Raw genomic sequence first — 27534 nt, 5'->3', positions numbered from 1 at the left:
CCATGAGGGAACTCGTCACGGGGATGCTGCTCACTCACGGTTGCCTCCTAGGGGACACCTGCCATTCTCATTATGGTGCCACACCTTTAAACTGGATAACTTAGGCATTACTCGGTCATGTAAATCAGACAGGATGGAACTTAAGAAACAGAAGAGGGTTTCCAGGGCATGCAGCTCAGTTTGCCAAATTCAGTATGGCTAACAACTGATCCCCAAATCCTGAGTAAACATCCTTGCTATTTAGAGAGCACACAAAAGGGAATGTTGTATGTAATTCCTACCCCTGCCCCCTGGCCTCCCCCCACCCCATCCCTCCGTCCCACAAAGATACCATCTGCAGGAGCTGGTCAATGTGCCCAACTTTCACTTGGGAACTCTTGACGGACAAATCCGGCTCAGTAAAGCTATAAATGGATTTGGCTGATCTCAATGCAGCCCAAGGAATACAGTAGTAAGACATTACTAATAATCACAACAAACTGACAAACTATCACCACTCTGACATAAGATTTAAATCACGGAGAGAGATTAACACAGAAAACCAACATACAAGTAGAGGACTATTCAATGCAGGGTGCTACTGAGCACAGGGTCATCAATAAGAAGAAAAATTATTGCCTAAGAATCTGTTGAGACTCACTGGGGAGAAAATACTCTGGTGGTTCTCTGAACAACAACAAAAGACACAAAAGCAATTTTAAAAGGCAGAGCCATGAGCTAAATGGGAAGACTGCTTCTACCCAAACCCTTCTTAAGACCAAAGAGAGAGAAGGACTTGACGTTCACATTTTTAGGATGGGGGTGGGAGATCACTTAGGAAAAAGGGACTACTTCCACTCTTGTGGGCAGAAAGAATGTAGCTGGTCAGTGGGATGTGCAGCTGGTCAAAGCTGAGCTGCAAGACGGGAAGGAGTGTTTGTGTGACGAGATGGACCACACCTACGTGCTCTGCCTGCTGTGGAAGATACAAAATTCCAGCAAGAAGTTGGCTCAAGATGAGGCCTTGGTTTGGAGCCCAGAGGAAAAGAGAAGAGGAGCTGTTCACAGACAGACAGGATGTGACTAGAGATGCCTGATGGAATGAAAGTGTATTTATTTACAGTTAGTGCCTGATGACTGAAATCCGAGAGGGAAGTTTGAAAAGACAAAGGCCAAATAGGGAGAACTGACACAACTGCGTCACCAGCTCTCCATGAGTTGTCCCCTTGGAAGTAAAATGTATCTGGACATCTGGATGGAGGTGCTGCTGACCACCAGGGCTGGCTTACAGCCTTCAGACTGAGGAGCTGCCCCTCACGTCCTTTTAGATGGTCACCCAGACTGAGCTTAAAGGGGTCTTCCTGTTCCAGGCTCTTTCTTCCTGTGAAGGACTCTGAGGATGTGGGGGAGGGACCACCCCACCAAATGACAACCTGTGAGAACTGTACAGACTCCACAGGTGCATGGAAGGTAACCACACTTTTCAACACCTCAGAATTGCCTTAAGGCTTTGATGAAATAAACCACAATGTCTATTTGGTACTGACTGGTCCTAGAAGGTCTCAAATAAGAGTGTACTGTTTGGAACCTCCCTGGCCTTCATCCCATGTTAAGGTTCTCATGAGATGGGCAGAGATGGCAGCAGGATGGTCCAGCTTTAAAAGGTCCCTTTATAAGGCTGTGTTTGAAGAAGGGTAGGAAGCTTACCCATGTGACCACAGTAATTCAATGAAAGGGTCTTAAAAAAAATAACAGACCAGTTACCTGAACTGCTGGCATGGTCCCCCCACCTGACCCGTGTAGTCTTCCTCACCAGGGAAGGGGCAGCCCCTGAAAGATTCCTCTGGGGCCTGAAAAAAGTACAGCAGGAAGTGAGAGAAGAGGACAGAACATCCAAAAAGCACAGAATAGGATTTTTTAAAAACCTATTTTTCCTTCAGTAAGAGAGCAGTTTAGGGTTTCTATTTTAATATAACTTCTCAAAACTGAAAAAGCTTAAGAAAAAAACTCACTATTCCAAAGATATTAAAATTAGACAGTGGCAACTCCATATGCCATTATAAGAACTAGCCTGGAGAAGACAATGGGATTAACCTGGTGATGAACAAAAAAACCACTTGGAGATTTAAATTGGGGGCCCCAAAGAACCGAATGTCTACACTCTTGGTGAAGAAGCAAAAGCTGTATGTAAGGCAGTGGATCTCAGAACAACTGGCAGCCTTCTGTAACTTAACAGAACCACCACAGACTCCTTCCTGCGGTTCCTACTGAACCCAAGGCAATGCTACCTGCACCGGCAGACCTGCCCTTTCACGTTCCCAGATTTCCAGGTAGGACCTGGTACTCCCCTTATGGACACTCACTCTCTTATTCTCTGAAGCTTCCTTTCCTTCCTTAAAGGTCTGGAAACAATGAAGCCTTTTAGCTCTTCTCTGGCAATCACTGTATTTCTTTAGAAACCGCAGCTGCCTTAACAGTTAAGAGTCTGCTTCTTTACAAGGACCAGCAAGAACAAATGATACTAGCCACCCCATCATAAAGAAGCTATCAATTATAATAATCTCCTTACAATAAATCATGGATGTGGCTTGTCAGACAGTGTATTTTTCCCTCTCCTTTTCTTTCTGATTCAACTGAGAATAAGCAGACAAAATTCCACCACAATGGAAAGATATGGTATATTTTCTCTAAATAATATAAAAGGAAAGAAAGATAACAATCTCCTAATTGAAATAAAAAGTCAAACGCACCAAGCAAGAAAATGAGTGGGGGGATCATTCCTGAGAATAACGAATGCTACTCTTGAATTTGTTGGTTCAAGTAATATAGTAAAACAGAAAAGACTGCTCCATTTTACTTCAATTCTTGAAAGCTGGAAAAAAATATGTACATTTTCCCCCTGAAATCCATGGACAGGAGCAGGCCCAGGTCCTGCCTATAACTCTATATAAAGTCACAGACCCATATAAGGTGGCATTTTCATGCCTCTCAAAGGCTTCCTTACACTGACGTAAGCAGGATTAACAGACGCGGAGACGAGCTCATCAGCATATGCCTTACGTGGAGGAGTGAGACCAGCGAGAAGCTGGCGGATATTCAGTATCTCACTAATGAGGAAGGAAAAAAAACAAAGAAGGTCAGTCATTCTCTCTCTCTCTCTCTCAATGGTTTTAAGTTGAAAATATCTGGTGGGGGAAGAAGGGTGAAGAGGTAAGGAAATGGCACCCTCCTTCAATCTCAGAAATCATTTTCAGGTAATGGATAAACAGACAAAGCCCTGCTTAATAGCCAGCCCCATATTCCCCTTTAAACAAGGCTTCTCTGTACATAGGAAGGAGAGATGGAGCGAGGCAGGAAATATAGAGCAGTTGTGCCTCTTTCAGACGCACCCTACGCTGCCACACTGAAGGCTGTTTCCTCTTACCCACAGTGACAGCACGTCCTTTAATCGAGATGCCAAGAGATCATTTTCATCCAAGGCCAGCAGATGTAATTTTCTTTGATGCATGAATAGTTCATCATTTTGCTACTAGATGACAAGGTGATCACAGGGTGACTTTATAACCCAAGTTCACTGTTTGGTATTTTGAATTCTCAAAATGAAAAAAAGATTTATCAAATATAAATATCTTTAAAAAGTAACAAAAGTGCTACATATGTGATCAAGGAAAAAAATTCCATTAGTTACTGCTGCTTAAAGTAGATTAAACTTTACAAATATTACCACATCCATTATCAATATGGCTTCCAATTATTAAATAAATTGCCTGTAGCAATATAGCTTTTCACACCTCTCCAAGGACAGAGTAAAGAGAACACCAAAGCAGTCACATCCTGTTGTATCTCGCAGACCCACCACATAAGTGGCAAACGTCCCCTGCTTTTTTCTGCTGCTATTTAGGTAAGTATTTGCATTTGTGATAGTCAGTCAGCATAATCCCACTATAAAGTCTTCTAATAACCTCTCATGTGGAGGGGGCTTCGGTTAATGGATACAAAGACTGGAAGTTCGTTCACTTACTTATGACCTTAGCTCCATCCTTGAAAGAGCTTTTTTTGGTAGCAGGGAAAGGGGACACAGACAGGAGGCAAAGCAGCTTCCGTGACGACCTCCAGCACCTTTCCAGGCAGGCACGTAGCTGTGCCACATACTGTATAGTGGTTCTGAGAACTGGACTTAAAATCCATTAGACATTCAGCTCATGGTTTTTTGTTTTTTTTTTTTTTCCAATGCTCTCAAGCTGGGTTTTCTGTTTTGTTTTTTTTTAATGACTTTTTTTTTTTTTTTTGTCATTTTTCTGTTTGTTTTAATCATGGTCCCAAAGGAGAAGGCAGTATTTTATCTAAGTCACACAGCTTGTGAGAGGAAAGGATGTCTGTGTCAGGCATGTTAACATCAACCAAAATCTGAGATCGAGTTTTTCCACTGACATTCTTAGCACAGCACCCAAAGAAGTATAATCTAGCCACAGTGTGACTATTATGAGGCACGGCTTATTGCAGCTGGAAATCAATTACTCCCACGCTGAGGAGGGATTCTAGTGTTCCTTTTACTCTGCGGATACTCCCCAAATGGTGTCTGTCAATCCTGGGCCACACTACCTCAGCTTGCATCCTACCAGTCTTGGGGAAGGAAAAGGGGTACAAACTAGTGTTACAGGAATCTAAAGGTACCCAAGGTTTTACACGTAGCCTAATATTTGAAAACTGAGGGCTATCTAAATACCTGGAAGCACTTTCCTGGAATGCTAAGACAGAGCAGCAAGATTTTTCTAGCCTCAGGGGCTGGGAGAGGGAAGTTTGGTTGGTTGGTTGGTTATTATTTACTGGAATTAATACTGAGAGTATATGCAAAGGCTGAGGGCACCATGCCATCTTCACAGAACAAGACCCTAACGGCTAACTGACATACAAGAAACTGCAAGTTATACTGTAAGAACACATGTTAAGGACCGAGGAAAGTCTGCTAAGGTGCTACGTCTAAACTAAGTTAACTTCTCGTGTTCACCCTCTCTGATCAGTCGTCATCCAGAGCCTCTGTCTTGATTTCGTTGGCTCCTTGTCGGGCCAATGCCAAGATAGTGTGGTTGACTGCTGCCATTTCCACAGCTAATGAGATGGGGTCCTGGTGGTCACTATGGCTAGTGCTGTCATCCTAGATGTGCAGAAATAAGAAACAAATGTTATTAATGGATTGGTAAAATTCTCTAGCTTATAGAAAGGCATGCTGGGGCAAGGGGAGGCAGAACATTTATGGGAGGAAACAGAGTTGGAGATGGGGCATGACAGAAGAGAGGTGAAATGTATTTAAGTAGACACTGAATGGATTTAAGTCCAGAGACTTCCGGTTGGCATTTTTATGATTCAATAAATAAAAAGCATTCAAATAGTTTTTTTCCTGCTGAGGATTTTATTTCTTCTATCAGAAAGATTGCTGGTGGTGATGATCAAACCTGGATCAGTCTATGTTTGAAATACAGCACTAGTTACTGAAGGCCAAACTAGTGAGCTATTAAATTCCAGATTGGTACTTGTATTACAAAAAGATTATTAGAATTCATGTCCTCTCTCTACTCAACTGAGAAAACGAGACAAAACTATGGACACCAACATCTTAGGGATAAAAATGCATTTTTGTAAAAAAACAAAACCCCCAAACTCTCAATTACATCAGGACAAAAGTGCGACTGGCAGAAATGGCTAGGGGAGAATACGTGTGGCAGTCTCCTGCTGTAAGGCAGCTGCACAAGGGAAGCACAGGCGTCTTACTTGGAGGGAGTGTGAAGCTTGCCTTCCGCATCACCCGAGGTGTTAAACAATAAACCTGTGAAGGAAACTGGCACTGAGGCTGGTGTTACAAATAAGGGTAAGGTTCTCACCTGTCGCATCTTCAGGGGAACTCTGCATCAAAATGCTTTGGAAAGGGTAAGTCCCTTTGGGGGGAAAAAAGCATGGGATGTGCTGCCCTTAGGGCATCTGGAAAAAAAGATGGAAATGATCCATCTACACTGGGAGATTGAAACATAACAGGAATGCTTCCACTTAGAAAGACTCAGAATGTTCTCTTGAATGAAATGTGGAGCTCTGATTTGGAGTCCTCAAGGGGCAAAAGAACCCTTGGGAAGTGCACTGTTTCATGCTTATTCTCTCAAGCTGGTTTTAGAGTTGAAATAGCGATCAGCACAGAACTGCAGGTATGCTGACAGGTCTGCGCTCAAGCTGGTAAATGGGGGACCTAAAACAGTCTGCAGAAGAAAGAACACAGTGGACTCGATTTAAGAGCTGGCTGAGGGACAAGGCAAAGGTGTATACACCAGAAGAAAGAACAAATGTTTTTCCACTGGTGTCCAGGAGAAGAGACCATATGTTCTCTTCATACTCCAAATGGAATGAATTCTTTTTTCTTTTTATGGCCGCATTTGTGGCATATGGAAGCTCCCAGGCTAGGGGTTGAATTGGAGCCGCATCTGCGACCTACACCGCAGCCTGTGGCAATGCCAGATCCTTAACCCACTGAGTGAGGCCAGGGACTGAGCCTGCATCTTCAAGGACATCATGTTGGGTTCTTAACCTGCTGAGCCACAATGGGAACTCCTGGAATGAATTTTAAATCCTATAAAAAACTTAATGAAATTTGTCAACAGATATGTGTGTGGGGGGGGGGGGGAATTTCCCACATTGTTAGTTACTGAATTATTCCATCCAGTGGCTACAATTAAATATATTTTCCCCCCCAAAATGAAGAATAAGTCAGGGTGAGGTGAGCAGACATGCATTTATGAGAGGGTGTGTGTATCAATGTGCCAGAGACTCTGGAAGAACCACTATCTCGGCAGGAGGGTTCCCACGGCAACAGGGCCGAAGTGGGCGGGCCCTTCCACTGTGTGCTGCGTCGGTACGTGTTCAGGCAGGGTCCCAGCTGCCCGGAGCCCCTAGAACTTCTCAGACATTGAGTGTGTGTGTGCTGAATGGTGGAACTTGCTTGTTTGGGTCAGATCCTCCTCTCTTCTTCTACCTTCTCTGCTTCTCTGCCTCCCTCTGAACTTCTTCCCTCCTCCTCCTCCCCATTGCGTACTTGCCAAGTATCCTGTTGTATGACAATAAATCCATGTGGGTGAAGAACGATTTCTCACAAATTCAACAGGACAACTGAATCTTACCACATTCCTTTCAAATTACATGAAAATCTAACTAGATACATGAGCAGAGTGGAGGGACATTAGATTGTCTCCCCTCCCCCACCCCGTACAAAACATACCCACAGAATGGAGTTGTCATACTGTCCCACCCACTCTGTATCCACACGAACCTCCACTCAGCTGCTCACCTGCTCTGAGTAGTCATTTCCGTCGACGTCATCACTGTTGGAATGGCCTCCTGGACTCTGTACATCTATCCCATGACTCTCCAGGATTGCTGCTTCTTCGAAAAAAGCAAATAGATCCCTAAATTATCTGTTACATTATCACAATGGCCTAAACACTGAATGAATCTGTAGTGACGAAATTCCAAAGTAATTAAACAAGAACTTAGGAGTTCCTGTTGTGGCTCAGCAGTTACAAACACAACTTGTATCCATGAGGATGCAGGTTCAATCCCTGGCCCTGTTCAGTGGGTTAAAGATCCGGCGTTGCCTTGGGCTGCAGTGTAGGTGGCAGAGGCGGCTAGGATCTGGTGTTGCTGTGGCTGTGATGTAGGCTGGCAGCCACAGCTCCGACTTGACCCCTAGCCTGGGGACCTTCATATGCCCTGGGTGTGGCCCTAAATAAATAAATAAACGAAAACCTAGACTCCTCTGTTTTGTTTCTTTTAACTTGCAGAGGAATGGAATTCAATGGCACAGAGGTCAGGGGAGGAACATGACTGCCATCCTGGAGCCCCTGCTGCCATGTGTGTACATTTGAGATGCGGACTGTTAGGTGCTTCATAAATACTTACCAACTAGTTACACAGCTCTCCTGTCTTGGGGTTCTATAAAGCATTTGAGAATTGTAATGATGAAGAGGAATTAAGTTTACAACGAAATACAATTTTAGAAGCTCAAAACCAATCCTCAACCCCAATCTCATCAATTCATGTCTCTTAAATGCTTTCTTAAAAAAAAAAAAAATCCACTGCCTTTTATTAGGTTTCCTGTATATTCCTAAGACTCTTTGCTTCCAGTTCTATTCATCTGATGTTTCTTAACATCCAGGTCACAGCTTGGTCATAACGAAGATACTCAGGTGTCACATTCCCTCTCTCAAGCCCTTATAATAATTTTTAATATGCACCACAGGTGCCACAGATCAGAGACCACATCTAATTCTAGATTTTAGCACATTAAGAAAAATGAATTTTGGAAATAAAAATACCATTCTTATGATAATACAAATAGTATAATTAACTTTGCATCATTAAAAATGCAATAGAAAAAAACATAAGAGCAATTCTTATTAGGCTTAAAGAGTAGGATCATTTAGACCTGCAGTTCCAAACGGAAGTCAACCTTAGACACACTGTTCACAAGTGCCTCAAAAGGGATAGCAGCCTCTCTGATACATTACCGATATTGGCTCTCCTCTTGATCTCCTTCCGTCTGTTAGCAAACCAATTATATACTTTCAGGGAGGTAACTCGTTCCAGATCTGACAGTTTTTTGCCTGTGAATGCATGCAATAAAATTTGGATAATCTGCATCTGAGACTAGTTTTAAGGGATAATACTTTTCTTTTTTAAAATGTTCTTTCGATTGCATTTATTGCCAGAATAACAGATATAGAAGTGATTTTTTTAGCATGACTTAGTACTATTACATACTCAATTACTGAATGAATAAACATAGAGACACACAAATAGCAACTAACAACACAAAATGCTTCAACTCAGAAAGCCACACAAATTAAGAAATTCCAATATTAAATACTATACTATATGAAAGAATTCCACAAAGTCAGTCTGCTAGGGTTCAAAGTTCACATGATGGTGTATGAAGGCTTCATTTCATCAGCATCATTCTAGATGAGTATGTTATTCTTTATCAAGTTTCCAGATAGCTAAACTTTATGCTTACATCTTTAAGGCCCTATATTTTACTAGTTTCCTGCTGTCTTAAGACAGAGAATACTATCCATGTTCTCCACAGACTAAGGTCTCTAAGACCATCTGTTACTATAACGATGCTGGAATACATAGCACAGTTCAAATTGAGTTTTTAAATTTATTATCTTTGCTGTCAAATGTGATGCTTTATGGAAGCACCATGCTTGCTAACATGGGGTCCACCTGTACCTTTCCCTCCTCCCTTGTCTTTTTCAGATTTAGGTTTTAATCCACAGAGGGTAGGGAAACCAGAAAACAGCTGAGGCCCTTGATAGCAGAGGCTGAAGCATTTTACAGGAAGTTTGAGTTCCAGCAGAGCTTTAGGGCTGGGACTTTGGCTGTGTAAATATAAGCCTACAGATGTCACTGTAGCTGAGTTTGTATGTTCTAGATTGTAAGAAGTCTGGCTTTTTACTAAGGGAGAATAAATAATTTAATTATTGTCACTTTTGTATATATAGTCTTTAAGCTAATCAAATTAACTGGCCAAGTGGAGATCAGTTGGATCACCTAAACTGAAAATGGTTTCTGGTTAAAAAACCCCATAAAATATGGGAAGAGCATTTTGACACATGGAAGAGAAGATCTATGAAGGATAAAGGGGCTCTGCTGACTCCTACAGGAACAAAAGGACTTCAGAATGGAATTACCCTATGTTTTTCCCAACTAAGGAGAAGTCATCCCAAGGTAGGAAGGAGAAAGAAGCCAACTCCAAAAGGAATTCTTTCTTCAAACAGGAATACAGAATTATATAATTTTCAACAGATGTAAAGACCAACAAAAAAACCCTCTCTTAATATTTCATTAACGAACTTTGCTTAAGTATTCCAAACTTTAAAACTATTTTGAAACTTATACATTTATGCCATATTTTTGGAAAAACAAATCTATAGAGTCTTCAAAAGAAAAAAAAAAAAAAGTTCAAGGTTGCATATCTTAAGCAAGGACACTCCCTAGAAACTTTCCTGCATGAACTTTTGATCTGGAGCATGATCGCCTCCTAAGAAGTGCTGTTTGAACAGGACGGGGCAGTGACCATCCACAGGAGGATGGCAGGAATGGAGCCCAGAGCCCCCAGCTGGCATTAGGAAGAGCCATAGGTCCTAAATGATGATCTGAGCCAAAAGCTCCACCAAAGAGCAAAGCAGCACTTGCCCCCTTACCTGGCTTCTGTATAACTGCATTGCAAGCATTTGCAATTTCTTCTCTCTTTGCTTCATCTGGATATTGATTCTCATTGAAGTAACTGCAGAGGCAACCAATTAGGACACAAAGTTTATACTTTTAAAAACATGCTCTCCTTAAAACAGCAGCCCACTGAAAAAGATGTTCTTCTTTAGGAGGTAACATCAGAGTGCCTAGTCCAGGCTGTCCAACGGAATTTTCTGTGAGGGTGGAAATGGTCTGTTCTTTACTGTCCAAAGGGTTGCCACTGTTCACATGTGGCTGGTAAACAAAAGAGATTAATGTGACTGAGGAAGTGAATTTTTAATTTGACTTAATTTTAGTCAATTTAATTTAAGTAGCTACATATGACTAGTGGCTACTATATTGGATAGTATATAGGTCCAGCCACTGCTATGCCTCATTAAAAGATGTCTTTGATATAAAAATTACTTGTGTTATGGATGGCTGGTTGAAATCACAGAATTCTCTAACAGAGGCACTGGTAACAACAGGACTCTTTTTGGGTGTCATATTGTTTGCAGCAGCAAAAACTGGAAATTGCCCAATTGTCCATCAGTAGGAGAATGGCAGAACAAATTATGGGACATCTATATTTATACATAGCTATTTAAAAATGACTAGAAAAAAATAAGCGCTCTACCCACTGGCCTGGAAAGATGATTATGACGTAGTCCTAAGTGAAAAAAACAATCTATAGAATAATGTGCATGTAAAAGCACTGTAAAGAAATTTGAGGGAGCTCCCTTGGTGACTCAGCAGGTTAGGAACCCAACTAGTATCCATGAGGATGTAGGTTTGATCCCTGGCCTTGCTCAGTGGGTCAAGGATCCAATGTTGCCATGAGCTGTGGCTCCAATTGGACCTTGAGCCTGGCAACTTCTATATGCTGCACATGTGGCCCTAAAAAGAAAAAAAAAAAGAAATCTGAAAAATTCCCATCTATGTTTACTTAAATTTGCATGGATTAAAGCTCAAAGAGGACACATCAAGCTCGATTACCTTATTGTGGGACATGGGGAATTCATGACAGGAAATTTAAACACTTCTTTATTTTTGCCTTTTTCCATGTGTTAAAAATTATATATTACTTCTGCACAATAATATTGAAATCTACTATGTTTATTGAACCTGTCCTTAGTATTATCAGACCTGTGAGGCTATATGTGGGAACATAATGCTCATTGGTACTAAATTTTCCTGTCATCTGAATTTTAAAAAAGAAAAAGAATTTTTGTGCTTTGAACCTGGAAAGAAACCAGGAAATGATTCCTTGTCAAATTCTAGTACCTCTCATTTTTTCAGGAGCTTTCCTTCCCCTAGAGTGCTGCTTTCCCATTCCCTCGGAGTTTGCACTGGTGGAAACTGTTTAACTGGGAACAGATGCTGAAGGCCCCTAACCCTTCCTGTGAGAGCCCCCAAACCCACTTCCGCACCATCACTCCTCTCAGCTGCAGCCCTCTCCATGAACAGCATCCTTCACTGTGGTCTCAACATAATATGTACCATCACCAATTGCCTTTCCTTTCCTGAAACACAAGAGCTAGAACTATATCATCAAGTCTTTGTCAGCTACCACCTGCCACAATGGTCTCCTGCTTCTATTCCAAGCTTTAAGCATCTCTTCCCACATGATTTTCTGCTAATATTTTTAGGGCTTCCATGTCCATATCGAGAATTTTTTCCAAGTCACTGCTCCATTTTGACATTCCCATGGACCTTTATCTTTACCTGACTTTGGCTATTTATTGGGGTACAGACACCCTGGATTAGTTTCAGTTAACCAGCAGCATCGGCATTACCTGGGAGCTTGTTAGGAAGGCAGAATCTCAGACTCCATCTCATAATAAATCAGAATCTGAATTTTAACAAGATCTCCAGGTGATCTGAATGCATATTAATGTTTCAGAAGCACTGGATTAGCTCACTCATTTAAAATTCAACAACAAGGACAATAAAACCAGATATTAAGATATACCTAATGCTTGCACTATGGTTAAAGAAGAGAATTAGATAGTTTCTGACCTCAAGGAGTTTATAATCTACTGGGGAGACATATAAATTAATACACCTGTGATAAAATTCCATAGGATGTCTGAACAGAGTAGTGTAGGAGCAGAGACGAAGGTGTGCTTAGTAATACTGATGACTTAGAGGAAGTGCCATCTGAGTTAGACAGGAGTTCATGAGGATAGATAGGAGTTTGCAAGGCAGAGAAGAGCAGAAAGAACATTTTATGGAAGGGAAATAGCTTGTGCAAAGGCAATGGGTAGATAAAAGCCTTGAGGATTCTGGGAATAGAGAAGACTTCAGTGTGGTTAGAATATGAGGTCATAAGAAGAAATAAGGAGATACTAGTCTGGGAGAATAGGATGGGGCCAGTTTGTGATGAGCCCTGCCTATTCTATAAGGAGTAAAGATTTGTTTCTGCTGAGCCATGACAGGAAATCTTCAACTTCAAAACTTGAGTCATTACTTATTCATCCCTGTGTCATGGGAGAGGAAGATGTATTCTCTTCAAGCTCTACTTTTCCACTTGTGTCTCTGATCTCATCACCCTGCTCCTCTTTCATTTTCTCAACTCCCTCCTTTCCTTTTGCACACCCCATCTCTCCCATGTGCCCATGCAATTACTCTATTTCACTGATTTTGAGGCACATTTCCTCATTACTATAATCTCTAAAATCAGGATATATCTTTTAATTGGTGGTGTCTTAAAATTAACTGGCAGTCTCCTCTGTACACTCGCCAACCCCGTACAGAAAATAAAGGAGCATCATATAATCAAAGCCTTTTTAGATATGATGGAAGACGGTAGATGTTAAGAGCTAGAGGTCTATTTCAGCAGCAGCTCAGTGGCTATTACACTTCATCGTAGTAACTCTTTTTCCAAGTTGCTGCAAAGCCTGTGACTGACACTCTATGCCCTCTTATGTCTGATTAAATTCCTAATGCACATCTATAGTCATGCCACTATTCTGTTCAAAAATGTGTATAGATTTATTATAGAGGTGTTCAGAGTTATCTCCCAAACTACTTTTGCATCTTTATCTGCTGCTACTCTCATAAATGCATGCTACAGCCTGGGAAAATGGAATAACCCTGTAAAGCCCCTGCATCTCTGTGCCTTTCTCATGCCGGTATATCTGCTTTTTGCCTCTGCGCCCCCCCCCCCCCCGCCGCCGCTCCCCAACTCATCTTGTCTGTCTTTTGCGATATAGCTCAGTATCACCTTTTGGCCAAAGATAAATAATTTCCTCACCCCATGAGACCCACAGCACTTCATCTTTTCCTTTCTTATACCCTTTTCATCCTGAATTGTAGTTATCACTCTATCCCCTCTTTCTCCTACTACACTGAGAGCCACCTGAGAGGAGGATGCAAGTCTGACTCATCCTTATAGGTACTCAACAACAACGGACAGAGTCACCACTAGCCTAGTGGAGGGGGCTCCAAAAGAAATGAGTATCACTGTAAATGAACTGTTGACCATGAGGGGTATAAAGTTATTGCAACAGGGTCTTGAAGGGTACATACTAAACTACTGCAAATGATAATTATCTCTTTGGAGCGAAAATGCTTGAGGGTGAGTGGAAGACAAGGAAATACTGGCGGTAATTAAGATCGATTTTCACATTCTGCTTTATACACTCCTCTGTTTCTCTGAAATGAACATATGCTAGTTTTATACATTTTTAATAAAAGAACTTTGGGAAAACATTAAAATAATTAAGAGCTAGTTTACCGATTAATGTAAATTCATAAACTATGTTTGGAAAGTGTATCAGGATCAGCTAGAAAATATTAGGATTGTGACTGCCATTCTAGTGACTAACAGAATAAAACTATAGTATTTTTGGAAGCTAAATAAGAATTTATAGTTATTTGTGGCACATATGATTAATGAATTAAAAAGTTTTAAACATCTTATTTAATAGATATTTTTTAGGATCTAGTTATATATATAAAAAAGAAAGAGTAAAAATAAATCAGTAACTTCTTCCAAATCAAAGGCTAAAGAATATAATTCATTAACTATAGTTTTAAATCTCTAAGCTTGGCAATGAATCCTTTCTACTCTGCTAAAAACCTGTTGATTTTGGGAGTTCCCGTCGTGGCGCAGTGGTTAACGAATCCGACTAGGAACCATGAGGTTGCGGGTTTGGTCCCTGCCCTTGCTCAGTGGGTTAAGGATCTGGCGTGGCCGTGAGCTGTGGTGTAGGTCGCAGACGCGGCTCGGATCCTGCGTTGCTGTGGCTCTGGCGTAAGCCAGTGGCTACAGCTCCGATTCGACCCCTAGCCTGGGAACCTCCATATGCCGCGGGAGTGGCCCAAAGAAATAGCAAAAAGACAAAAACAAAAAAACCTGTTGATTTTATAATTAAGAAATGTAGGCCTATTTTAAATGGCAGTTTTCATTAAAATGTACTACTACAGCTACAGGTATATACACTGGACTATGACACTACTTTCATCTTTTTTGTCTGTAATGTTTTAATGTTTAAAAATATTAATATAGATAACATAATCTAAACAGATAAAATGATATATTTAAATTTAAAATGTAAGAGTTCAACATTTTTTGCAAAAACATTACAAAGTTCTTAAAGCTTTCTTCTTGGTGGTGGTGGGAGTGGGCAGATACACAATACTGATGTAAAGTGGAAGAGTTTAGAGGAAAGACAAAGGTAGGCTAGGAAATAAAATCTTCAACAAATATGAATTACATGAGTATGAGTATGTACTAGAAGAATAGATTTAAGTTCAAAATATGGGCTCTAATTTTAATAATATATAGTTCAGCTGAGGATGTCAAATAAGAAAAAGTTAAACAGGAATTCCCGTCATGGCTCAGTTGTTAACGAATCCATTAACCATGAAGTGGTGGGTTCGATCCCTGGCCTTGCTCAGTGGGCTAAGGATCCAGCGTTGCTGTGAGCTGTGGTGTAGGTGGCAGACACAGCTCGGATCCCATGTTGCTGTGGCTCTAGTGTAGGCTGGCAGCTACAGCTCCAATTATACTTCTAGCCTGGGAATCTCCATATGCCGTGCGAGTGGCCCTAGAAGAGGCAAAAAGACCAAAAAAAAAAAAAAAAAAAAAAAGTTAAACAATAGAAGTCCAAAAAGGTCAAGTCAATAAAATTGTGACAAACTAGAATACTTCTAGCTGCTGATTAAGCATATAAACGACATGTTAAATTCAGGTTAGAGTGATCTCTCTATAGACAATGCTGATTTGGGAAGGTTCAGTGACTTGGACAGGCTTCTGAGGGATGCAGAGGCCCCAGGCACTGGACAAGAAAGGTCAAAGATTCAAAAGTATAAAAAAACCTAAGATGTGCTTGGAAAACAGAAGGCAACTAGTAATGCAATTGGGCTGGACTATAGGGATTATATTATATACAGTTTGCCTGAAACAGCACTATTATCTTGGATTATTAACAAATCCCCCTTTCACACTCACAAGTACATAAATGATACGTTTACATAACTTTAAATGATAAAGCATCCCATTTAGACAATAAATTATATGGTCACCCTAGGACCACCGCACATTACTGCCTTACCTGAATTTAACGTTAACTAAAATCCCTTTGTCTTTTTCACATATGCTCCATGAAAGAGGACATAGCAATTGTCAGAAAAAAAGGAAGCATCAAAGAAGACAATAGCTACAGTTTCTATCCAGTTCCTTACAAGAGGAGCAATGTAAGACCAAAGAATCTGCTTGGTATGTAACCCTGACATTAAAAGATGGTTGAAAAAATGTATATATGAAGGACTAGACTAATGAAAAGAAGGAAACAAAGGAGAAAACAAAAAATAGTGGTTTCAGTTAAGGCTTTTAGTGAAACCAAGAATACCTCTTTCAGGAAATAGTACACTCTCTTCTCTAGGAACATTCCAGGGGTTTTACAATAAGATATAGCTGAATAAAATTACATTTGCACAGTGTTTAGTTTTGAACTATACATAACCAAGAGATTATCAATGAAGTTGGGAAATAGGTCTAATTACTTTGATTTTTAGACATAATTAATTAATTGTTCATTTAGTCACCCCAAAATGTTGACTGAGTCCTAGATCATACTAGGCAACTAGCAAAATGGCAGCAAAGGTGAACCCTCCAAAGCCTCCCAATGTATTCACAGAGGAAAGTATGTATATCCATACATATATTGTAAAATGGACTGTATTAGTAGTAGGAATGTAGTATATGGGAGCAGAGAGGAATCTACATTTCTGCAGGCTTCTTGAACACAAAGCACAGAGGGTGAAAAAAGTGAAATAAAGTGAGGCAGAAGTAACATGTAAAAGAAAAGGAGTCACAAAAAAGCTTAAAATGTTCTGAGAATGGGAAGAAATTCAGTGTGGATGAAATATATTGTACATGAGATGGGGTGACTGGGAACCAAACTAAAGAAAAATACTGGGTCCAGATTTTAAAAAAGTATGATAGAGTTTGCAGTTAACTTTTTTAGGCAACTGAGAGCAAAGGTTTTTAAGCAAGGATATTATATGACCAAACTTACTGTAGGGCAGTATCTCTGGTGGTACTAGAGTCAAAAGCCAGTTAGATAGCTATGGTAACAGATGAGGAGAGGATCTAAAGTAGATTGTGGCATGGAAATAGAGAGGAAAGATGAGATTCAAGAGACATTTCAAAATGGTAATAAAAATTCAAATGGTAATAAAAATTGCTGGGTTTAGGCACCCCCCCCACCAAAAGACATAGTCTTACACACTGTTTATTATTTACCTGCAAGCATTTTAACCTTAAATTATGTCAAAGGAATACATATTTCTACTGTTACCAGGTAGATGAATTATAGGAGAACTTGGTTCTAAGACTCTAAAAAGGACCTCTTTCTGAACTGAAACTCTGTAGTTTAAAACATACTTCTGTCCTATATAAGAATGTTTACAGCCATGGACATTTTATAAGACAAAAAAGGGAAAGAGATATAAAAAGAAATCTACAGGTAGTAATATAAAATAAATCCTAATGGCACCACACTTTCATAGACAAAAGATACTGTCAGCTGAGTGATCAGTGGATATCTTCACAGAAAGAAACAAAATGATAATTTTGCAAGACAATAACAGCCAAGAATTACAATGAAAAGTGGCAAAATAATTTACACGAGATGAAAACCCTAAGTTAGTAACAAATGGAAATGTCCTTGAAGCACTTTCATTTCAGTAACACAGAAGTCTATAAAAATTTCTCCTATGTGTCTTGGTGAGCATATAGAAAAGATACAAACTGGCCCTCTGAGAAAGAATAATGCTATGCAAATGAACTTTGCGTGTATGTGCCTTTAAGTGAACTATCCCTCCTAAAGACCTTACCATATTAGTAATTCAAAATAAGGTTTCAGATTGTCGGACACTGCCCACTATCTATAATCCAGTGTGCATTTCTTTATCACTAAGTAAAATTACTGGGTGAAGAGCAGGAAAGAGAACAACATTAAATTGAAACACTTTGGAACCTAAATGTCTTATCTCTTCTTTGAGAACATCCATGTGTTAAATAATCTTAAGCAACAAACAGAATAAGTAAAATTTTTATTTTGTTTTGTTTTGTTTTCTGCTCTTATGGCTGCACCTGTGGCATGTGCAACTTCCTGGGCCAGGGATCGAACTCACACCACAGTAATGACCTGAGTCACAGTAGTGACAACACCTGATCCTTAACCCACTGAGTCACCAGGGAACTCCTGATTTGTTTTTAACAGTAGAGTGAAGGCAGAGATGAAAGAAATGAGAAGACTTCTAAATACTGCAGCTATCTTTTGTTAATCCATAAAGGAACACCCTCAGTTTACTTACAGACCAGGACAGTGATATTCTATATTTTATCCAAAGATCTCAAAGCCTCTCTGATACTAATCAGACCTTAAAATACCCCTGAGAAACAATCAGGGCACAGAGAGAAATAAGAGGGACAGAGCTAGAAACCAGCCATGCATACAACTCTTCATCACTTACTGTGGACTTCGGGATAATAAGTGACCTTGAAAGACTGATCAACCTCCTCATTTGAGAAACAGGGACAAAAACAAGTTTAGAGATAATAAACTTCCCCAAAAGTTTCAGAACAGGCTAGGATTAGAGCCAAGTTTCCTGACTTCCAGGCCCATGTCCTTTCCACTACTGCTTGCTAAGTAAGTTGCTGGGTGTAGTGGTTTGAATAGCATCACCTGAAAATTCCTGTCCAACTGGAACTTAAGAAAGTGATCTTAACTTGAAATAGGGTCTCTTCAGATGTAATTAAGGTAATGATTGAGATTAGGTTACAATGGGCCCCAAATCCAATGAGAGTGTACTTATAAGAGAAAGAAAAGAACAACAAACCTAGAGAAGACAGTGCAGAGACAAAAGCAGATACTAGAGCGATGTATCTACAAGTTAAGGAACACCAAGGACTGCTGACAACTAGAAGAAGCTAGAAGAAAGGTGTGAGAGAATTTCTATCCTCAGAGTCTCCTGAAGGAACCAACTCTGCTGACACTCTGACTTCAGATTCAGAAAAACACTTCTGTTCTAAGCCACCCAGTTTATGGACATTTGTTGTCAGCACTAGGAAACTATTACTCTGAGTAAACAGAATCAGTACAAAAAGAATGGGATGGTCCTAAGAGATAATGTGATTTACTATCATTGCTTGATGGACTCTAGTTTGCTACAAACACACCTGGCAAGTAGATTGGAATAAGCAGCCCAGTAGTTTGTCAGTTGAATAAGGCATTCTCTTCTCTAGAAAGTCTGGTCAAATATAGAAAAATTCTAACGTCAATTCTTTTTCCCTCATAATCCAAATTGGACTGTTATCCTTCTTCTGGTGCTTAACACTGCCCTCCATTTCAATAGTTTTCATAATAAAACCCCATTTCAAAGCTTTAGTGAAAATTTTTAGATTGGCTATTTCATGATAACAAACAGAGCTAAGAGATTGCTGTATTCATCTGTATCCTTAGCAATTTAGTGGAGTGCTAATTTTTTAAAATCTTAGGACACTAAGTGCAGGTAATTATTTCTATAATGCAAGAGAGATTATTATTAAAAATATGAGATATATAATAAGTACATAGACACATATATAATAAGTATAGTAAAATAATGGTAGAACCTAGGTAATAACTCTAAGGTTCTTCAGTTTTGATGTATGTTTAAAATTTTTCACAATAAGATACTGGGAAAATAGGAGCTGGTAACATTAATGATAAGATGATAAAATGCTAGCAGTATCTTCATTAAGCAGAAACAAGGCAACAGAACCCACTACCCTCAAATACAACCTTTTCTCTAATGTTTCTCTGAATGTCCCAGTCAGTACAATAAGATATGAAACAGAATTAAGAAACAAACTGGGAAGGAAAGCCACAAAATTATCATTTGCATATTATATTATGCCAAGAAAACCAAGGGATAATTTCAAATTGCCTCAGGAATAATCAGATGGTTACTAAATAGACAGACAAAAACATCAAACTCCCCCATGTATCAGTAATAAGTATTTTGACAATTTAAAAGAAAAAAGGCATCTATTCATGAGAGCAAGAAAAATGAAAACTAAAATAAAAATACCTAACAAGAAAAATGTAGAAATCATACAAGAAAAGCAAAACAATTTATTCACTTTGCTGATGTATAAAAAAAGATATAAGAAATGGAAAGGCATATAACACATTCCTAGATAAGAATGAATAATATGACTATGTCATTTTTCCCAAGTTAATTTTTAGGTTTAACTTCAATCAAATTTAATAACTTCAATCACATATTTTCCTTCTTTCTTTTTTCTCAGTGGGAATGGTATGAGTCAATAATATTATTTCAGTGTTCACCTGGAAAAACAGATGAAAATGGTTAAGAACATTTTAAAAATAAATAGTAATGAGCTGGCTCTCTCTTGTCAAATATCATGAAATTATAAAGTTATCATAATTAGAACTGTGGTTCAAGAACTGATGATGAGATCACTAGAACCAACAAATATAATAACTTTATATGCAAGAAAGAAAGAACTTTAAATCTAAGATGGAAGGGAAAATTGGCTGTTTGGAAGATAAGACCAAATTAGATCCTCACCTTATAAACCCAATATATTACAGCTAAATGTAAAAGAGAACATTTGAATGAGGAAACATACGTGATGGAGGCAGTCACATTTATCTACATTTAAGTAAAAAAAAAGAATTGGATTTATCTACATTTAAGTAAAAAAAAAAAAAAGGAAGAAACTGCAAATACATAGCAGAAAAGGTTAATAATCTTATTCTATAAAGAGTTAATATGGGGAGTTCCTGCTGTGGTACAGTGGGTTAAGGATCCAGCATCGCTGCAGCTGTGGTGTACGTCATAGCTGTGGCTTGGGTTTGATCCCTGGCCCAGGAACTTCCATATGCTGCTAGCATGCCCCCCCTGCAAAAGAGTTAATATACAAATTATCAAGAAAACATATAATATACAACAGAAAAATGGGTAAAAGAAAAAAACAAACACCTAAAGATAAAGTGAGGATGATTAACAGATGTGTAAAAAAAATACTTAGTCTCACTAGTAATTAGAGTACTTTTTACCTACCAAAAAGCAAAATAAAGCTGATTTTCACTCACTAAGAAGATGACTGTGGTACATATAGGAGGCAGAGGCTGTGGTGACAGGAGCAGTGTATGCTCAAGCCATACACTGGTGATGGGTTGTCCACAGTGATATAGACAAATTCAACTTTTTGGAAGGAGCTGGTGGTAATATGACCAAGCAAACCCATCATTATTCTTTATTTTTTTGGCTGTGGAAGTTCTGAAGCCAGGAACTGAACCCACACCACAGCAGTAACTAGAGTCACAGCAGTGACAACACCAGATCCTTAACCACTGGGTCACCAGGGAACTCCTATCATTCTTAAGAAAAAACGTAGTAAGTACAAGGGTGTCTGTGTCAATACTATTTAATGGAGCAAAACTGGGAAGACTTTAAATGTCTAATAAAGTAATAATGGTTAAATAGATTATGGCATAGGCATTTGAAGAAGGAAGGAGTCATTAAAAAATGCATTTTCAAAGAGTACAGAATGTCTATAAAAATTCATATTACAAACTTGACCATATAACCATATATGAGTTATTCTAATTACATTTAAAATATAGATAGAAACACTAAATGTAAATGTACCAAAATATTTATGGGAAATATTTTTAGTGGTTATTTATGAATGGAAATACTACTTTCTTATTTGTACACATTTTCAAAATAGTTTAAAATGTGTTACCATTAATTTTCTACTAAAAAAAATGTTATCCAAAACAAAAATAAATTGGGCTAAGAAATACTACAAAAACCTATGTTTAAATTTTTTTTTTTTTTTTTTTTTTTTTGCCTTTTCTAAGGGCTGCACCTATGGCATATGGCAGTTCCCAGGCTAGGGGTCCAACCAGAGGTATAGCTGCTGGCCTACACCACAGCCACAGCGTCCTCATGGATACTAGTCAGATTCTTTTCTGCTGCGCCACAATGGGAACTCCTCATTTTTTTTTTTTTTTTTTTAATGGCTGCACCCACGGCAGATAGAAGTTCACAGATCAGGGATCAAATCCGAGCCACAGCAGTGACCTATGCCATAGGTGCGGTAACACTAGATCCTTTAACCCCAGGTCAGGGATTGAACCAAGCTTCTTCAGCAATCAGAACTGCAGCAGTTGGATTCTTAACCCACTGTGCCACAGCAGGAACTCCTAACTGTGATTAGTTTTATAACTGCTTTTCAAAATACCTTTTTCTCTTTCACCATCCCTGTATCTGTCTATAAACTGGCAACACAAGCAGTTAATAAAGTGAGAACCTAAACTAGATATAGCTTTCAACCTAAATATCCAACTGCAGAGAACCTGGTAACAAATTATGGTATATTCTTATATAACCTTCTTGTTTAAAAGATATACAGGACACTGTAAGCCAGCTATAATGGGAAAAATAAAAATAATATAAAAAGATATACAGATACATACATAACACAGAAAAAGAGCTGAAAAGAAATATATCAAAATGTTAATGATTATCTCTGGATGGTGATGTTACGGGTATTTAGATTTTCCTCTTTATGTTTCCTTGCATTTTCTCATATTTTATATAATAAGTATTGCTAATTTTGTAATTAAAAAAGCATTATTTGAAAATAAAGACTGCTGTCTCAAAGCATGAACAAAATAGAACTGTATAAAATAACTTAAAAAATAAAAGAACTGTATAAAATAACTTAAAAATAAAGTTTCTTAGTTTCTTTTGGCAACAAATTCACACTTTAAATGTTTGTTTTGCAAACATACTAAAGTATAACAAACAAAAGATGCTCTACACTAATGTATTTTCTATAAATAAGAGTTCATTTTTAATTCCATAGACTTAAATAATGGCTCCCTCCAAATCAGCCTTTTGACTATAAGTAAAAGCTAAAATATAAATGAGTTCTATTACAGAAGAAACTAAGTTTTTATGGCTTTGCAGCTTCTTAAAGTTTTAGAATAGAAAAGCCTGTGAAAAGGGAAGATTTTTAAGTAGAAAAAAATGAGTACTGGCCTATGAACAGATTAAAGAATTCAGACATGAGGAGCTGAATTTTGGAATCCTAACTCATAAATGCAATAGAGTCCCATAACATGGCTCATTACATATGGATTTAGATATACCACAGATTAGATCCTGACAAAGAATCCAAGAGCTTTCAGCCAGAAGGAAATATTACCAGGTCAATCTCTTCATTTTGCAGATGAGGACATGGCCTTGACATAGGAAGAACCAGAAGGTCACACAGCCTAGAAATTAGGTTTCCTGACTCAGGTGATTGGCTCAAAGGGCTCACAAGGAGTGGTGGTCATTATCTAGCTAAGACATAGTATTGTTTCAGATTTCCTTCAAGATGCAAATCTCTGTAGCAATGAATCACCAAAATCAAACTCCTGCAAATTTCACAAGAGCTCCCAGAAGCAAAGACATGACAGCATTGGTAAGAAACCCATGATAGCTTCAGAATCACAGCTATACTTAAGGGCTTTTCCCTCCTGGGAAAGAAAATCTAATTGCTCTGGAGACAGCCATAATAACACTGACCTACCTTTTCACCCTGGACAGAAGAAAATGTAACAAATGTGGGAACTTCTTTGAAACAAAACAATTATACATATTTAAAGACTATGTAACCTACTGTAGGAGAGTTAGTACCTCTTAAGACACCAGCACCAAAAGAAGCTTCCAAGTCCTCATTAGGATGGCCTTTCTTCACTAATTTAAAAAAGAAAATTCCACACAAGAGAAGACTATGGATATCATGTATGAAATCTGCCCCAACACAAAATTTCCATCCCCCAAGGTCCTTCATTGCAAATATTCTATGTTTAAACATTTTATTTATATGCTAGTTGCCACTAGGCCTTACTTGCTATTTGATAAACAGGTTTCAAGAGTATCATTGAATTTAGAAGCTGAATTTTTAATACATTTTATCCTATCACTAAGCCTCAGAAACAACATAGGCTTATTATACTGTCCATCTGCCTTAGGGCTGTCCAGGAGAGCCCTAAATGAAGTCTCACCACAGCAGAGATTTGGTGTGAGTTTTATTACTACGTGACAATGCAGAACAAATTTTCCTTCTCATGTGCATTACCCTTTAGTCATCTGTCTTTCTATGAAGACCATGAAAAGAAGAATGGAGACAATCTTCTGGAGTTGTCAGGCAAAAACAGTAAAACTGACAAATTCTATCCACCTTAAAGAAAAACAATTGAGAAATGGGTTTCTCTTGAAATATGTCTCTTGATTGCAGATATATGAATTCATTAAATGTTTGCTCAACCTTCCAGTTTATTTTAATAAGAAAAAGAACATGCACAAGAGGGCAGTGTTTGGTTTTGCTGGTCCATGGATTTCCTCATTTCCTAATGAAACTACTGAATGTGAGTGATAATTACACGAAGTTCATACCTGTGGAACTGTGATACCTTGGAGAGTGAACTGTATCTACCAGACTTTATACCACCAGGGCACTGAAGCTGGTCTGCCCCTTGTTGCATTGATTTTACCTCTGGCTGAGTAGCAGCTGTATCTTCCTTTTTGTTATGTCAGCTATTGCTAGTAGAAAGAAGGTTTACAAAAAAGATTTTTAAGGTGATCTGGAATTATTAAGTTTCTTACACTTGGCGTACAAGTTGTCCTGAAGCCGGAAACCTATTTTTAAATAGAAAGCATTGAATTATAAACTGGCCATATGCCAACCTGACACTACTGACTGACAATTTACTATAATATTAAGATCACTAACAGGGTTGATAAAATCAATCCACCGTCTCCTGCATGGTTCAGTACAATGCTTCTGCAAAAACGACTACCTGTTGCTAAAAGGATATGGTCTGTATATAAAATGAGAACTTGTTCTCTCAGGAGGAGGTTTCAACAAAGAGCAGATCAAACATGGACAATAAGCATAGATTCTTCACAGAATCAGAGGTAAACCGGTTGGGGATTATTCTGATACCTCCCTGAAAAGGGAAAAACACAGTTGTACTTAGAGGTATTTGCTACATTCTCTTAAACTTACCTTTTTATTTCCTGTGTTATGGGTTTACAGCTGTTTTTAGTTTAGTCAATCAAGCTATTCAGGATATACATAAATGACTGCTTAACTGCCTTTTAAAAAGCCAAATTAATTCTGGAACACTTGTCAAAGAGACATGCTACTTATATTGTCAGAGCTGAGAGATTATTTTACCAACTATACACAAGATAAATAAATCTTCAGTGATACAAGAGCAAATATTGGGTATAGTCATATTCTGAGGAAGGGATTTTGATGACAAACTAAGGTCTTTAGCCCCAGAAAGATGGTAATTATAGGAGAGTCTCAAAAGGGTTAGAAACTATTGATTCATCTGGCCTTGAAGTGGATGACAGGTCAAAGTAGGAGCCAATAAAATAGAATATTTGGATGAGGCACTATTACGATTGGGATTTCTATGGTACATAGGTTTTCAAAAAGACCTATTTTCTTCTTTTTTAAAATGGTTGCACCGATGGCATATGGAAGCTCCCAGGCCAGGGACTGAATCTGAGCCAAAGCTGTGCCCTATCCTGCACAGTGACCCAAGCCTCTGCAGTAGGATTCTCAACCTACTGCAATACAGCAGCAACTCCAAAAAAGACCATTTTAAAATGCTATCACTGAAATTACATGTTTCGTGCATGCTTATACAACCAAAAGGCAACTAAAACAGAAGTAGAATATTTACCCACAAGGGCATATTCTACTAATTTGAGAACTTCAAACATCAAACACATATGCAAACCTCGAGACATGCTGTGAATGTTTATAGTCTATCAATAATGATTTCTGAATGCACTATCTATCATAAGGAGTGGTATAAGTAGAAGCTCAATAAATATTTTTTGAGTTTATAAAAGAAAAAGCCCTCTCATTTTTCTGTGGAGGTTTTCCAGTCAGTCTATAAGCTGGTCTCCATCAGTATTAATATTTATAATATGATGCTTATAACTCTGCTTCTGCGATGAATCACATCTTCACTGGTGACTCATTATACACAACACCAGCATATACCCAACTATATTTCATTTCTTTGTAAACTGTGGCCAGAGAACAACATGAGGAACATGGGGACTTTTGTTCTATTTAACTGGCTGGCTCAGGGACTAGAGAAATGAGGGATCAGTTGTTTGTACAAAATGAAACTGCTGGCACATCTATGCAAGGATGAAGATAATTTTTAATCTACCTCAAAAAAAAAAACTGTAATAATTTCTCTTTCGGCTATTTCTGTTTGACCAAAAAGGAACCAGGAAGTATAATTTGCCAATTTTAAAATGCATTTAAGGATAGTTTATCTTCTTACTGGCTATGAGAAATGGATTGGGATAACTTTACCTGTCAATAAGTGGGAAAGTTTTGTTGTTTTTTTCCTCAAATAGTCTAATGGACTGAAATGAGGTCATGTTCAGGCTCCTGCTGTCTTACAGAGATGTGAAGAACTTCCTTCTATTTGCAGAAATACAGGAGGTGTAGCTCATTATGTCCACCCAGTCATTCCATAAGGAGTATTAAAGAGCTTAAACTCTTTTTAAAATTCAACTTCCAGCATCCATTAATTCCAAAATTTATAATGTATTCTTGCAGCATTTTCTATCCTAGAACAGCAATGACATCAGGAGAGAGGAAAAGGAAGACCAGCTTGCCAGGGGTTGCAGTGAAGGCAGGGCAACCATTAGATTTTACGGGACCCAATCCTACCCCCACAAAGTGATTTTGTTGGGGTAAAATAGTACAATGATCAGGCTAAGGAAAAAATAACATTGAGGCAGATAAAAGTAATTTTTCTGCTGTTTCTGAGTCATTTTGAGTGAATCATTTTAAATTACAGAATTACTGTTTATCATTGAACCGAACTGAAGGCCTTACGATTTTAACAGAACTAGAAAATACTGTATTATTCCACTCCCACCCCAAGTCTAATATGTCTAGCAGAGAAGATGGGGGGAAACCAAGTTCTAATTTCATTAAAGTTGTAGGAGTCTTCTTAAGTATTCAATTCAATCAAGTTCAAGCAACACTTACTGATGTCACACTTTATACATAGCACTGTGCAAGCCCAGAAATGAGCCAGTTAGTTACAACCAAACCCTAGTCTACAGAGGCGCATAAACTACATCACTGAAACACTAGGTAAAATTCACTTAACAGATGGTGAAATAATTCATTATGGTAAAGATATGGCTCAAATTTTCTTGCCAACAATGCACTGCTATCACAGAAGTCAGTAGGAAAATTGGATTTTATAATTTCATAACAATCCGCTTATTTTAATACAAGTCAGCAAGGGAAAATGCATCAAAAATTTTAATTGAAAATGACTGGAATTTTAAAATATTTCCTTGCCACATATAAAAGGGAATATCATTTAGGCTCCTGTCTTTTTGTTTGTTTGTTTGTCTTTTTGCCTTTTCTAGGGTTGCTCTCGCGGCATATGGAGGTTCCCCGGCTAGGGGTCCAATCAGAGCTGTAGCCGCCAGCCTACACCAGAGCCACAGCAACGTGGGATCCAAGCTGCGTCTGCAACCTACACCACAGCTCACAGCAACACCAGATCGTTAACCCACTGAGCAAGGCCAGGGATCGAACCCACAACCTCATGGTTCCTAGTTGGATTCATTAACCACTGTGCCCCGACGGGAACTCCTAGGCTCCTGTCTTTAAAAAGGAAGGCTGAGAAATTTTCA

General features: G+C 38.7%; 1 protein-coding gene across 12 annotated transcripts in view; it reads right to left on the bottom strand.

Moving 5' to 3' along the window:
- Positions 1-4225: 4225 nt before the first annotated feature.
- The window catches only part of HMBOX1 (homeobox containing 1), a 191264-nt gene continuing 167955 nt past the window's right edge, over positions 4226-27534 (bottom strand). Inside the window, exons 7-11 of one of the 12 annotated variants that reach the window (XM_005670463.4) lie at positions 10224-10306; positions 8526-8621; positions 7307-7401; positions 6962-7066; positions 4226-5134 (exon numbers count right to left, since the gene is read on the bottom strand). In XM_005670463.4, the coding sequence (XP_005670520.1) occupies positions 6971-7066; positions 7307-7401; positions 8526-8621; positions 10224-10306 (370 nt within the window). In that variant the 3' untranslated portion in view covers positions 4226-5134; positions 6962-6970. Of the gene's footprint in view, positions 5804-6961; positions 7067-7306; positions 7402-8525; positions 8622-10223; positions 10307-27534 lie in introns of all 12 variants that reach the window. The other 11 variants (XM_005670458.4, XM_084997790.1, XM_005670459.4 and 8 more) reach the window with 11 other exon arrangements.

Source organism: Sus scrofa, chromosome 14 (genome assembly GCF_054392235.1).
Source record: "Sus scrofa isolate SSC_HxYL_T2T_F1_AM1 chromosome 14, Sscrofa_HxYL_maternal_Yorkshire_Landrace_v2.0, whole genome shotgun sequence".
Classification (NCBI taxonomy): Eukaryota; Metazoa; Chordata; class Mammalia; order Artiodactyla; family Suidae; genus Sus; species Sus scrofa.
The sequence above is the reverse complement of the archived record's forward strand: the minus strand, read 5'-3'. Positions and strand labels throughout refer to the sequence as shown.